This window comes from Moschus berezovskii, chromosome 1 (assembly GCF_049115385.1).
Source record: "Moschus berezovskii isolate FMDL1 chromosome 1, NW_MosBer_1.0, whole genome shotgun sequence".
NCBI lineage: Eukaryota > Metazoa > Chordata > Mammalia > Artiodactyla > Moschidae > Moschus > Moschus berezovskii.
The window spans coordinates 97,811,933-97,825,229 of record NC_142460.1 but is presented as its reverse complement, the minus strand read 5'-3'; the positions used below and the strand labels follow the sequence as shown (position 1 = coordinate 97,825,229).

At 42.0% G+C, this 13,297-nt stretch overlaps 1 protein-coding gene across 1 annotated transcript in view; it reads left to right on the top strand.

Moving 5' to 3' along the window:
- CCDC50 (coiled-coil domain containing 50) overlaps window positions 1-13,297 on the top strand; it is an 82,679-nt gene that overhangs the window by 29,297 nt on the left and 40,085 nt on the right. Inside the window, exons 2-4 of the mRNA XM_055407892.2 lie at window positions 8,220-8,282; window positions 9,225-9,351; window positions 12,549-12,639. Of these exons, the coding sequence (XP_055263867.2) occupies window positions 8,220-8,282; window positions 9,225-9,351; window positions 12,549-12,639 (281 nt within the window). The remainder of the gene's footprint in view (window positions 1-8,219; window positions 8,283-9,224; window positions 9,352-12,548; window positions 12,640-13,297) is intronic.

The following is a 13,297-nucleotide window of genomic DNA, read 5'->3' as shown; positions in this document are numbered from 1 at the left end:
CTAATTCTTGCTATTCATAACATATCGTTTTCATCCTTTGTCTATGGAACTCTGACTTTTTTTAACCAGTTTTTCTTCCTTTTTTTCTATTAATGAGCATCTCCATCTCCTGAAGTCTTACTTTTTGCTACATCCATCACTAATTGGGTGGGATAGGTAGAGACTGCAGGGTTGGATGAGAATGGAGAATGATGTGGTTGGGCTATTCTTGGCAAAAAGATAGCCTGAGATTAGGGTAAATGAGAATGAACATGGGAGGGAAAAGTTTGAGAAGAGGGAGGGTAAAAGCCCAGGGTCCAGGGGTTCCTCTTAAATGTGCCTGCAGGGAAACAATCAGATAAGTTGATGCTCTTGATTCTCAGGACAGTTTCTAGCTGTTTGCTTCAAAGTAGATTAGAGGAGGAGCAAAGATCCTGTCTGAACTTGTCCTGACTGAGAAGTGTTTTCTGTAATTCCCAGCCTGGTTACTGATTTACAAAAGTGGCTGGTTGTGTGACTTCCCCATCTTGCATTAGAGTAGCAATGCAAAGAATGCAGAGGCTGATTTTGAAAGAGACTAGGGAGGATGTATAAGAAATTATGGATTAAGCAAGTAATATTTCTGTATAAATGAGATGATGATTTGGAAGTTTTTAGAAAACCTTAGAGGCTAACTCTCTGTATTGCAGTATAGCCTCATGCAGGTAGAGATCTGTGTACATCTTTGTAGTCATGGAAGAACTTCTAGGTTCTTTTCTAGCTCAGGCTGTACCCATATTTTGTGGGTACCAGTTCAGCCTCTACTGTAATAAGATTGAGGGTCAAATAACAATTGAATATATTGCAGCCTTGCTATTTAAATATTAAGAAATGATTGATAGGAGTCATTATTAAGGTAATCATAAGTTCATAAATTCCTTGGCTTATTATGATGTCAGATATGTCATCATGTTTATGGTTTAATATTGTTTGCTGCTACTGAAATAAAAGATGTGAATTTTATAAGTTTTTATATTGTTTTTATATTAACAATTCTAGTTGTAGAATTTAAGTGTAATATATATAAAACATTACAAAAAGTATAGAAAACATAGAAAATAAATATATATAAAATATACCATAAAAAAACCAGGAACTTACCATCTGAATATAATAGATGTTAATATTTTGCCTTATTTGCTTCAGTCTTCTCTGTTTGTAAAGCAGTGGAACAGGGTATGTGGTAAAGGCACACTTGCTCACGCACTTGTGTCACTAGGGGTTACCACTGTTCTCAATTCAGTTATATTACTCAGTCCAGTTCAGTTTACTCTGTCGTGTCCAACTCTTTGCGACCCCATGAATCACAGCACGCTAGGCCTCCCTGTCCATCACCAACTCCCGGGGTTCACTCAAACTCATGTCCACAGAGTCGGTGATGCCATCCAGCCATCTCATTCTCTGTCATCTCCTTCTCCTCCTGCCCCCAGTCCCTCCCAGCATCAGAGTCTTTTCCAGTGAGTCAACTCGTTGCATGAGGTGGCCAAAGTATTGGAGTTTCAGCTTTAGCATCAGTCCTTCCAATGAACACCCAGGACTGATCTCTTTTAGAATGGACTGGTTGGATCTCCTTGCAGTCCAAGGGACTCACAAGAGTCTTCTCCAACACCACAGTTGAAAAGCATCAATTCTTCGGCGATCAGCTTTCTTCACAGTCCAACTCTCACATCCATACATGACCACTGGAAAAACCATAGCCTTGACTAGACGGACCTTTGTTGGCAAAGTAATGTCTCTGCTTTTAATATGCTATCTAGGTTGGTCATAACTTTCCTTCCAAGGAGTAATCGTCTTTTAATTTCATGGCTGCAGTCAGCATCTGCAGTGACTTTGGAGCCCAAAAAAATGAAGTCTGACACTGTTTCCACTGTTTCTCCATCTATTTCCCATGAAGTGATGGGACCAGATGCCATGATCTTTGTTTTCTGAATGTTGAGCTTCAAGCCAACCTTTTCACTCTCCTCTTTCACGTTCATCAAGAGGCTTTTGAGTTCCTCTTCACTTTCTGCCATAAGGGTGGTGTCATCTGCATATCTGAGGTTTTTGATATTTCTCCCGGCAATCTTGATTCCAGCTTGTGCTTCTTGCAGCCCAGCGTTCCTCATGATGTCCTCTGCATAGAAGTTAAATAAGCAGGGTGACAATATACAACCTTGACGGACTCCTTTTCCTATTTGGAACCAGTCTGATGTTCCATGTCCAGTACTAACTGGTGCTTCCTAACCTGCATACAGGTTTCTCAGGAGGCAGGTCAGGTGGTCTGGTAGTCCCATCTCTTTCAGAATTTTCCACAGTTTATTGTGATCCACATATTCAAAGGCTTTGGCATAGTCAATGAAGCAGAAATAGATGTTGTTCTGGAGCTCTCTTGCTTTCTCCATGATCCAGCGGATTGGCAATTTGATCTCTGGTTCCTCTGCCTTTTCTAAAACCAGCTTGAACATCTGGAAGTTCATGGTTCACATATTGCTGAAGCCTGGCTTGGAGAATTTTGAGCATGACTTTACTAGCGTGTGAGATGAGTACAATTGTGTGGTAGTTTGAGCATTCTTTGGCATTGCCTTTTTTTGGGATTGGAATGAAGACTGACCTTTTCCAGTCCTGTGGCCACTGCTGAGTGCCAAATTTGCTGGCATATTGAGTGCAGCACTTTCAGGGCATCATCTTTCAGGATTTGAAGTAGCTCAACTGGAATTCCATCACCTCCACTAGCTTTGTTCGTAGTGATGCTTTCTAAGGCCCACTTGACTTCACATTTCAAGATGTCTGGCTCTAGGTAAGTGATCATGCCATCGTGATTTTCTTGGTCATGAAAACCAAATATTAAAAACTTACATTTTTGCTACAGGTATATGTGTCTATAAGCATATTTTTAATGCCATGCTGACTTCTTCACATGGTTATCCACATGGAAAACTGCACTAATTTTATACTTTTTATTTTATTCAGCATAATATTAAATGCATAGAAAATATCTATTTTTGACATAACTTTTTGCCTTAATAACAAATTGAAGTGGCTTTTAAACTTTTTTGAATGTAATTGCAGAATGATAATTTTTTACATTGTGACCTAATGCATGTCACATCACATGTATGTGTATGTAAAGCTGAAAAAAATTTCTTCAAACCATAGTTTGCTCTACTGTGTGTGATATACTCTATTTTCCAGGTTGTTCATTCTGAAATGCTTGTCCCAGACTCAATAAATTGCTTTTATAATCTAATAGTAGGTTGCCATCTATGGTTTGAAAAACATTACTTTAAGATTAATCTAAAAGATTGTCTTAGTCTAAAATTAACACTGCCTTTAGTTTGCAAATCAGAAAACCTTTTGTAGTTTAATAAATGTGCTTCAGATAGTAAGGCAGTGTGACTCAGCGGTAAAGAAGCTACCTGCAGGGCAGTAGACACAGGAGCTGTGGGTTCAGTCCCTGGCTCAAGAAGATCCCCTGGAGGAGGAAATGGCAATCCACTCCAGTATTCTTGTCTGGAAAACCCATGGACAGAGGAGCCTAGTGGGCTACAGTCCATGGGGTCATAAAGAGTCTGACATGACTGAGCAACTGAACACTCATTAAAATAGTGTTCTTCTGCAAGAGATTTGATTGCATTCACTTTTGGCTAACTCATTCTGAATATTTGTTTTCTATGAACTAAATCCATGCATGTCTAGCCATTTAATTAACTGATGTTAATTATTAATAGCTAGGTGTTTTAGAGAAAGCATGTTAGTCCTTGTAGAGTATGTCCTTTCAGTCTGTCCTGACTGTGGTCTACCATGAGTCCAGGAGGGCGGTCATGGAGTCAAGATCAGAAGGAATTCTTGCTTGCCCCAAAACTGACTTCCAACCCTGCCACCAACAGTCTGTGTATAAACCCTTAGTAAGTCCTTTCTTCCTTGTGGGCCTCATTTTCCTCACCTATTAAACAGAAGGTTTAACTAGCTCTTCTTAAACGTAGGTTCATTCTGTGACATATGGGAGAACTTTGACTTGGGCCTCAGTTATTAAAATTTTATGAGAATATATCTGGTGTGAAAGAATAGGACTTTCTGTTGAAATTGCTGGTTTTGAGGTTGCGTTTGAGCGAGGTGTCAGCAGGTCATATTTGGTTTAATATGATTTTGAGACAGAAATGATTTTCCATCATAAAGCCTTTTTAGAGTAATCTCATGTCTCCAGTGTGTCTGCCCTCTGATGCCCCCTCACAATACCTACCGTCTTATTTGGGTTTCTCTTACCTTGGGCGTGGGATATCTCTTCACAGCTGCTCCAAGAAAATGTAGCCCCTGCACCATACCTTGGAGAGGGGTATCTCCTCAAGGCCGCCCCTCCTGACCTTGAACGTGGAGTAGCTCCTCTCGGCCCTCCTGCGCCCACGAAGCGACCGCCTATTGGACGTGGGGTAGCTCCTCTCGGCCGCCGGCCCTGGCCTCAGGCGTGGGTTAGCTCCTCACGGCTGCGCCTCTTTGCGTGGTCGGGTGCGCTGGGGCTGGCGTCTCTCGTGTCTGCGCCGCTGGGGCCAAGATAGTCACGATAACGTGATCACTCACCTAGAGCCAGACATCTTGGAATGTGAAGTCAAGTGGGCCTTAGAAAGCATCACTATGAACAAAGCTAGTGGAGGTGATGGAATTCCAGTTGAGCTGTTTCAAACCTTGAAAGATGATGCTCTGAAAGTGCTGCACTCAATATGTCAGCAAATTTGGAAAACTCAGCAGTGGCCTCAGGACTGGAAAAGGTCAGTCTTCATTCCAATCCCAAAGAAAGGCAATGCCAAAGAATGCTCAAACTACCGCACAATTGCACTCATCTCACACGCTAGTAAAGTCATGCTCAAAATTCTCCAAGCCAGGCTTCAGCAATATGTGAACCGTGAACTCCCAGATGTTCAAGCAGGTTTTAGAAAAGGCAGAGGAACCAGAGATCAAATTGCCAATCCGCTGGATCATGGAGAAAGCAAGAGAGTTTCAGAAAAACATCTATTTCTGCTTCATTGACTATGCCAAAGCCTTTGAATATGTGGATCACAATAAACTGTGGAACATTCTGAAAGAGATGGGAATCCCAGACCACCTGACCTGCCTCTTGAGAAACCTGTATGCAGGTCAGGAAGCAACAATCAGAACTGTACATGGAATTACAGACTGGTTCCAAATAGGAAAAGGAGTCCGTCAAGGTTGTATATTGTCACCTTGCTTATTTGACTTCTATGCAGAGGACATCATGAGGAACGCTGGGCTGCAAGAAGCACAAGCTGGAATCAAGATTTCTGGGAGAAATATCAATAACCTCATATATGCAGATGACACCACCCTTATGGCAGAAAGTGAAGAGGAACTCAAAAGCCTCTTGATGAACGTGAAAGAGGAGAGTGAAAAGTTTGGCTTGAAGCTCAACATTCAGAAAACAAAGATCATGGCATCTGGTCCCATCACTTCATGGGAAATAAATCGGGAAACAGTGGAAACAGTGTCAGACTTTATTTTTTTGGGCTCCAAAATCACTGCAGATGCTGATTGCAGCCATGAAATTAAAAGACACTTACTCCTTGGAAGGAAAGTTATGACCAACCTTGATAGTATATTAAAAGCAGAGACATTACTTTGCCAACAAAGGTCCGTCTAGTCAAGGCTATGGTCTTTCCAGTGGTCATGTATGGATGTGACAGTTGGACTGTGAAGAAAGCTGATCGCCGAAGAATTGATGCTTTTGAACTGTGGTGTTGGAGAAGACTCTTTGAGAGTCCCTTGTACTGCAAATAGATCCAACCAGTCCATTCTAAAGGAGATCAATCCTGGGTGTTCATTGGAAGGACTGATGCTAAATCTGAAACTGCAATACTTTGGCCACCTCATGCGACGAGTTTACTCACTGGAAAAGACTCTGATGCTGGGAAAGTTTGGGGGCTGGAGTAGACGGGGACGACAGAGAATGAGATGGCTGGATGGCATCACCGAATCTGTGGACATGAGTTTGGGTGAACTCCGGGAGTTGGTGATGGACAGGGAGGCCTGGCGTGCTGTGATTCATGGGCTCGCGGAGAGTCGGACATGACTGAGCGACTGAACTGACTGATGTCTCCAAGGTCTGCCTGCTTTTTTGTTTCATTATGTCTCAGCGAGGGACAGGGCTGTGTGAATGTGTATGTGAACGTTCATAAGTGCTACGAATGGCAAGGGAATATTTCTGCATTATGTTTTAATTAAATGTCCTCACACACAAAACCAGAGCTGCAGGAAAAAATCTGTAAACTCTGGTAAAAGCCCTGGAGGAGAGGTTTCTGAGTTCTACACATGGCAGGCTTCTGAGGCTTTGGGAACTTTGCTCTTTAATGTGAGGTACATGTTTAGAATAGAGTAAAGATATATCACCTAAGCCACATGTCCTTAAACAGAACAGTATTTTTCATGACAAGAAGACTTTGTGTGTATGTTTGCTTTAAGAAACAGTTTAAATTACAGTTTGAGTGGAATGAAACTTTAAGACCATCTCTTCCTATTGTTGTCTAAAAAAATAGTCCAGGAAATACTCTGTGTGGCTGTCCAGGTGGAGGCAGTAGATGCTTAGTTCTAAGGTTCCTACTGTCTTTTGGTTTGTGGATTCTTTTTAGGTAGCTCTACATTTAGATAAACCTAGAGAACCAGTTCTCGGAGAAGGCAATGGCACCCCACTCCAGTACTCTTGCCTGGAAAATCCCATGGACGGAGAAGCCGGGTGGACTGCAGCCCATGGGGTCGCAAAGCGTCGGACACGACTGAGTGACTTCACTTTCACATTCATGCACTGGAGAAGGAAATGGCAACCCACTCCAGCGTTCTTGCCTTGAGAATCCCAGGGACGGGGGAGCCTGGTGGGCTGTCATCTATGGGGTCTCACAGGGTCGGGCATGACTGAAGCGACTTAGCAGCAGCAGCAGAGAACCAGTTCTAATTCATGTGTGTGAGTGTAGACCCACTGAATGTGACTACAATTTAAGTAGAGATCTGCTCTTGCCTGAGGGGCTAATAAAGGTGTGTTTTTCCCTGAGAGGATCAGGATAAACGTAAGTCTCTGGGAGAGGATCTGCTGAACCCCAGATGGCTGAGGCATAAGCTGTGTTTGTGTGTGTGTGTGTCTGAGGCATAAGCTCTGTGTGTGTGTGTGTGTGTGATGGCTGAGGCATAAGCTATGTGTGTGTGTGTGATGGCTGAGGCATAAGCTATGTGTGTGTGTGTGATGGCTGAGACATAAGCTGTGTGTGTGTGTGTGTGATGGCTGAGGCATAAGCTGTGTTTGTGTGTGTGTGTGTCTGAGGCATAAGCTCTGTGTGTGTGTGTGTGTGTGATGGCTGAGGCATAAGCTCTGTGTGTGTGTGTGTGTGTGATGGCTGAGGCATAAGCTGTGTGTGTGTGTGTGTGTCTGAGGCATAAGCTGTGTGTGTGTGTGTCTGAGGCATAAGCTGTGTGTGTGTGTCTGAGGCATAAGCTGTGTGTGTGTGTGTGTGTGTGTGTGTTTGGGAGAGGATCTGCTGAACCCCAGATGGCTGAGGCATAAGCTCTGTGTGTGTGTGTGTGTGTGTGTGTGTGCGCTCACGTTCAGTTGTTCTGTCATGTCTGACTGTTTGCGATCCCATGGGTTGTATGTAGCCCACCAGGCTTCTCTGTCCAGGGGATTTCCAGGCAAGAATACTGGAGTGGGTTGCCATTTCCTGCTTCAAGGGATCTTCCTGATCCAGGGATCAAACTTTCCTCTCTTGCATCTTCTGCACTGGCAGACGGGTTCTTTATCACTGCGCCACCTGGGATCACTGAGGCATAGGCCAGATTTCCTTTAATCCTTCTGACCATGCAAAAACTCAGATTTTTCTCAGCTGCAGTATGTAAAACATTCTTAGCTCTTTTACTGTCACAGCAGTACTTGCCCTCCCTTTGTAGACATGGATTAGAATTTCTGGACCTTATCCTTAGGCCAGGATCTCACCATTATTTTGTTACTTTGTTGTACACCTGTACTGGGCATTGAGCAGATACTATCTGGGTTTGTGTGAATGAAGACTTTATACCAACTAATTACTCTTTTGTACATTGCCAGTTATAAAGTTGATCATCCTGAAGTATTAGAATGGATTCTTTGAAGTCCTGAACAAAGTCTTTTTCTTTTTATGTTGAAGTGCTACTAATGAGCTTTCCTGTCTGACCTTCTCCCTCATCCTCTGCAGTGTGCCGAGATTTTGCTGTCCTGGAGGACCACACCTTGGCCCACAGCCTGCAGGAACAAGAGAGTGAGTAATAGCCCCCTGCAAGCTCCTCCAGTTTTCCTTTTTAGTGGTAGCCTTGAGGCAGATTTCTTAGGGTGAGGCGGGGAGAAGATAGAGTCATCAGGCTACACCACCCATCATCCCAAGGGATCTGTCTAGGCAGGTGACACCTCGGTGAAGAATGCACTTCTCAGTGTTTTAAAGTGAGACAACTACTGGGGATGAGAAGACCCTTGGGTGTATCGGAGGAAAAGAGGGACTTGAGCCATTTTCTTTGCTTTAATGCTGTAAGAGAGATACAGTGGTTATGTGGGGATCAGGAGTATGTAGAAGGTTGGCATAAGAATAGGGGTCTAAATACCTTTACCTAGATTGGTAAAGATACAAATTGGTAAAGAAACCTAGTGGTATCTAGATTTTAGGGTTTTCTGAATATTTATGTATGTAATTATGAAAAGTAAAAGTGTTGTACAAAAGTACATATATGTGAACTTGTAATTTGTGTGTCAGTATAAAAATGAAGTGTGGAAAAACGTAGCTTTTAAATGAAGTGGCAACTTGTGGAGCAGGGGGAGCACCAGCCCTGGCTTTAGATGGTTTGAATAGAAGTTTAGGCATTGCCACTGCTGACCAAACACACATAACTTAACCTTTCTGATTCTCTCTTTTCCTTAATGAAAAGATGAGAATGCCAACTCCAATGCTGCATATATGCATCATTACTGAGAGTATATGTGGAAATGATGGCTCTCTTCTTTAACATCTAGAGAAGAGCCTTTCAATTAAAAAGAACCTCACAGCCATCATTTCCACCAACCAATATAATATTGTAAAATAATTTGCCTCCAATAAAAAATTAATTACTAAAAAAAAAAAAAAAGAAAGGCTCTTCTTAAGTTTATTCTTAAAAGTTTATTATGAATAAGCCAAAGCATTGTAATTCCTCTCTCCAATCTTCCTGTCCAGTTGAGCATCATTTGGCATCGAATGTTCAGCGGAACCGTTTGGTCCAGCATGATCTGCAGGTGGCTAAGCAGCTTCAAGAGGAAGATCTGAAAGCCCAGGCTCAGCTGCAGAAGCGCTATAAAGACCTGTGAGGACTTGGGGAGTGGGAGAGCATTGGCCAGGATTGGTTTTCAGGGAAGAGGACTTTCTGTCTGCCCCTTTGATTCCTTTCACTATTAGATTATAAATCCTACAGTGATGATCCCATAGTTTTTTTGATTAAAAAAAAGTTGGCTTTGTTGTTAGAATTCCTTTCTAGGTTTTGGGACATGCAGTTTCTGGTAGGACTTAACACTTTTCACTGATGGTTTTGAGCCATTTGGTCCAGCTCTGTCTCACTTTTCCTTAACTCTACACTGGGGAAATGATCTCTGTCTCCTCTGCCTCATGTGGTTTTGGGGGAAATCTAGCAAAATACTGGATGTCACAGAACTTTCTGAAGTCTACTGGGTTCCTTTACTATTTCCTAGTAACGTTTGTTGCTCTTATTTTCATTGAACCCCTTGCCTTTTGCAGGGAGGGGCATGCCACTTGACTTGTTGGATCTTAGTTCCTTGAGGGCTCAAACCCATGCTATAGCAGTAAAAGTGCCGAGTTCTTACCACTAGACTGCCAGGGAAGTTGAGAACCCCTTGCTTTTTATATAGAGGCAGAATCTTTTGAAAAGTTCTGAATTGTACCCTGCGTTCTCTTCATAACTTCAGTGTCTGACCAAAATTATTTCTCCCTCTCCTCCTAAATAGAGAGACCATGTCTAAGGTCTCTTCCATCATAATGACTTTTTAAACTTCTTTTTTAATGTTTTGAAAGCTCACAGAATACATCTCCTCTTTGAGAGAGGTTCCTATACTTCAATCTGTAGTGGTAGACTTAACTACAAAATTGTTTTGAGGAGGAAGGAGTAAAGCAAGAAGTGACGGGACCCTTCTATTTACTTTATTTGTCTTATTTAAATAAACATGAGAGCCTATTACTTTTGCCACCTCTGAGGAAGGGTTTTTCTGTTCTGCTATTTGCAGAGAGGACTTTATTCATTATTTTATTCAGCTTCCTTATTTTGTTAATAAACATTCTTATTGACTCTTGCTAAATAACCCTTTCAACCATGAAAGGCATCTGAGAACACAGATATGAATAAAACATAGCCATTGTTTTTAAGGAACTCAGGGAAAAAAACTCTGAGCACTTGCCAAAGTGACATGCAAGTTCCTGAAGAATTCTATATTTTTAAAACTAGATTAACAAATACTTTTTGGTAAGTTCAAAAAAGTTAGTGAATGAAAAGAGGATATAGAAATAATAAATGAGTAGATTTTTATTTTCAATTCTGTGGTTTAAATGGTTCAGAATCCTATAATATTAGGTCTGTAACATGAAGTCATTAAATCCCAAAACTTTTGTAGCTAATAAGACGACATGAGAGGGCATGATTCACAGGTTAATAGCGGCAGGACCGGAAATCGGGTCTCCAGGCATCTTGTCCAGTAATTTTCCTGCTAGTGACTAAAAAAGCTTTGCCCTTTCCACTTCCGGCCTGCGCGCTCTCTCGTGTGCTCCCTTCCCCCCTTCCTGTCCGATGTGCATGTTCTGCATGTACAGACACATCCCTGTATGTGCACCCGTCTGCCTTCATCTCCAACCGTCTATTTCCAAACATGTTGGAAAGGACCATTTCTTTATACAAACAAGATTAGTGTTCTTCCCCTCACTTTTGTTAGAATAGAATGTGTGGATTTCTATTCCTCCAGAGAAGTTAGGATATTACCGCCACCCCCACCCCCAACACTTTTCAGGTACAAAAGGCTGCTTTTAAACAGAAAGTATACAACCAAGACTAGATTCGTTGAATACTCTTTTAAGTTCAACTAGCAAGGCAAGAATAAAAGGTAATATTGATTTAGCAAGTGAACTGCAGGTATAAGCCACAACTGTAGTTTTGTTCCAGCATCTTTTAAATAATAAGCTCTAAGCATATATATATATATCTCTTTAGGTAACAACTAAAGGTTGTAAGGGCCATGTAAACACTGGCTCCCCAGCATTATCACACTCTATAGAGTTATAAGCTGCCTGTTAACTTTTCCTGGGTTCAGGAAGATCCCCTGGAGGAGGTCATGGCAACCCAGTCCAGTATTCTTGCCTGTGGAATCCCATGGACAGGGGAGCCTGGAGGGCTACATTTCATAGGGTTGCAAAGAGTTGGACACAACTAACACAACTTAGTCTAGCCTGACTGTTCCTGAAACCTGAAACCAAAAGACCATCTCTGAGAGATCCAAACCCCATTTCTTGTTGAAACTGCTGTTATTTGTGCTGTTTGAAAGGACGTGTTTGTCCCCACAAAATGATGTGTCTGGTTTCTCCCACCAAAGTATATTGTGGGGTTCTGAGCACAGGATGGAGATTTATTTAGTTTTGTATCCTCAGTGTTGAGCGTGGTGCCTGGATGACAGCACATGTTGTGTGAGTCTTTTTTGAATGCATGAATGCCAATACAAAACAAAACTATGGTAGCAGCAGTATTACAACCTTTGGCTGCCTTAGTGGCTGAGTGTTAAGAAAACTGGCATCAGCCACAGAGGTTTCTCCTGGCACCTGAAGCTGTGGAATATACATCCCCCACCCCCACCTATTTTTAAAGTTTTATTGAAACTGAAAAAATGTACTTATTTAAAAATTTATAAAGATTGTTTGGAAGTCACCACCGCTTCTAAGTGACCACAGTATTGCTGACATTTTAGTGAATTCACTCTTACTTTGTTTATGTGTACTTTGTGCATACTTGAATATCTGTGGATCTTATTCTCATAGTGTACATCTCCTTTGCAGAATCTTGAGGGACTGTGGTGGTGGTTTAGTCGCTAAGTCATGTCTGACTCTTGCAAGCCCACAGACTGTAGTCTTCTAGGCTCCTTTGTCCATGGAATTCTCCAGGCAAGAACACTGAAGTGGGTTGCTATTTCTTTCTCTAGGGGATCTTCCTGTCCCAGGAATTAAACCTGGGATATGATCATACAGAAAAGGCCTGGAGCTTTCCATTATAGTATCTGGGGATCACATTCTGATCCTACCACTTGTTTTCTCAGTGATCTTAGGGAAGTGATTTTACTTCTCTGGGCGTCAAGTTTTTCTAGCTATAGGATGTGACAGTATTGCATCATTATTGTAAGGATTAAGTGAGATAAAATTATGCCCTGGCTCATAGTGAGTGTTCGGTAAATTTTGTTGTGGTTAGAAAAATCATTCCTTGTGTTCATTCATGTTGTATTCTCTTTTGTTTTTTAGTGAACAGCAGGACTGTGAAATTGCTCAGGAGATTCAGGAGAAGCTGGCTATTGAGGCAGAGAGACGACGCATTCAGGAGAAGAAGGATGAGGTACAGCTTGTTTGATGCCGCTCCACCCCATGGAGGAGGGCTGCTCAGCTCCGTCTCTCTGTGTTCACAGGCTCAGTATAGGGTTGCTGGGCAGGCAGGAGAGCTTTCTCCTTTTGGGGGTACATAGTCCAAGTGTTGCCCCCTCCATGGACCACTGTTTATTGCCCTTTGGTTGTTGTGTGAGTGGTAAAATCTTAAAAGACAATAATGGTTAATTTGACAAAAAGTGTGAATTTGTTTCTGTAGGGCTGCCGTAACAAATCAGTACAAACATGGTGGTGTAAGACAATAGAACTTGATTCTCTCACAGTTCTGAAGGTTGCACATCGAAATTAAGATGTTGGCAGGGCACTGTTGGTAGGAGAGATCCCTTCTTTGCCTCCTCTTAGCTTCTGGTGGCTCTTGGCAGTCTTCATCCCTTGCCTTGTGGTTGCATCATATCAGTCTTTACCTTTGTTGTCACATGGCCTTCTTTCCTATATCTTTTGGTCCTCTCATCTTCTTGTAAGGACACCAGTCATTGGATTGAGGGCCCACCCTAAAAGAGTATGATCTTCTCTTAAATAATTCTGTCTGAAAGACCCTGTTTTTAAATAAGGTCATGTCCTGAAGTTCTTGAGATAAATGAATTTTTAAGAGATAATTCAGCTCAATACAA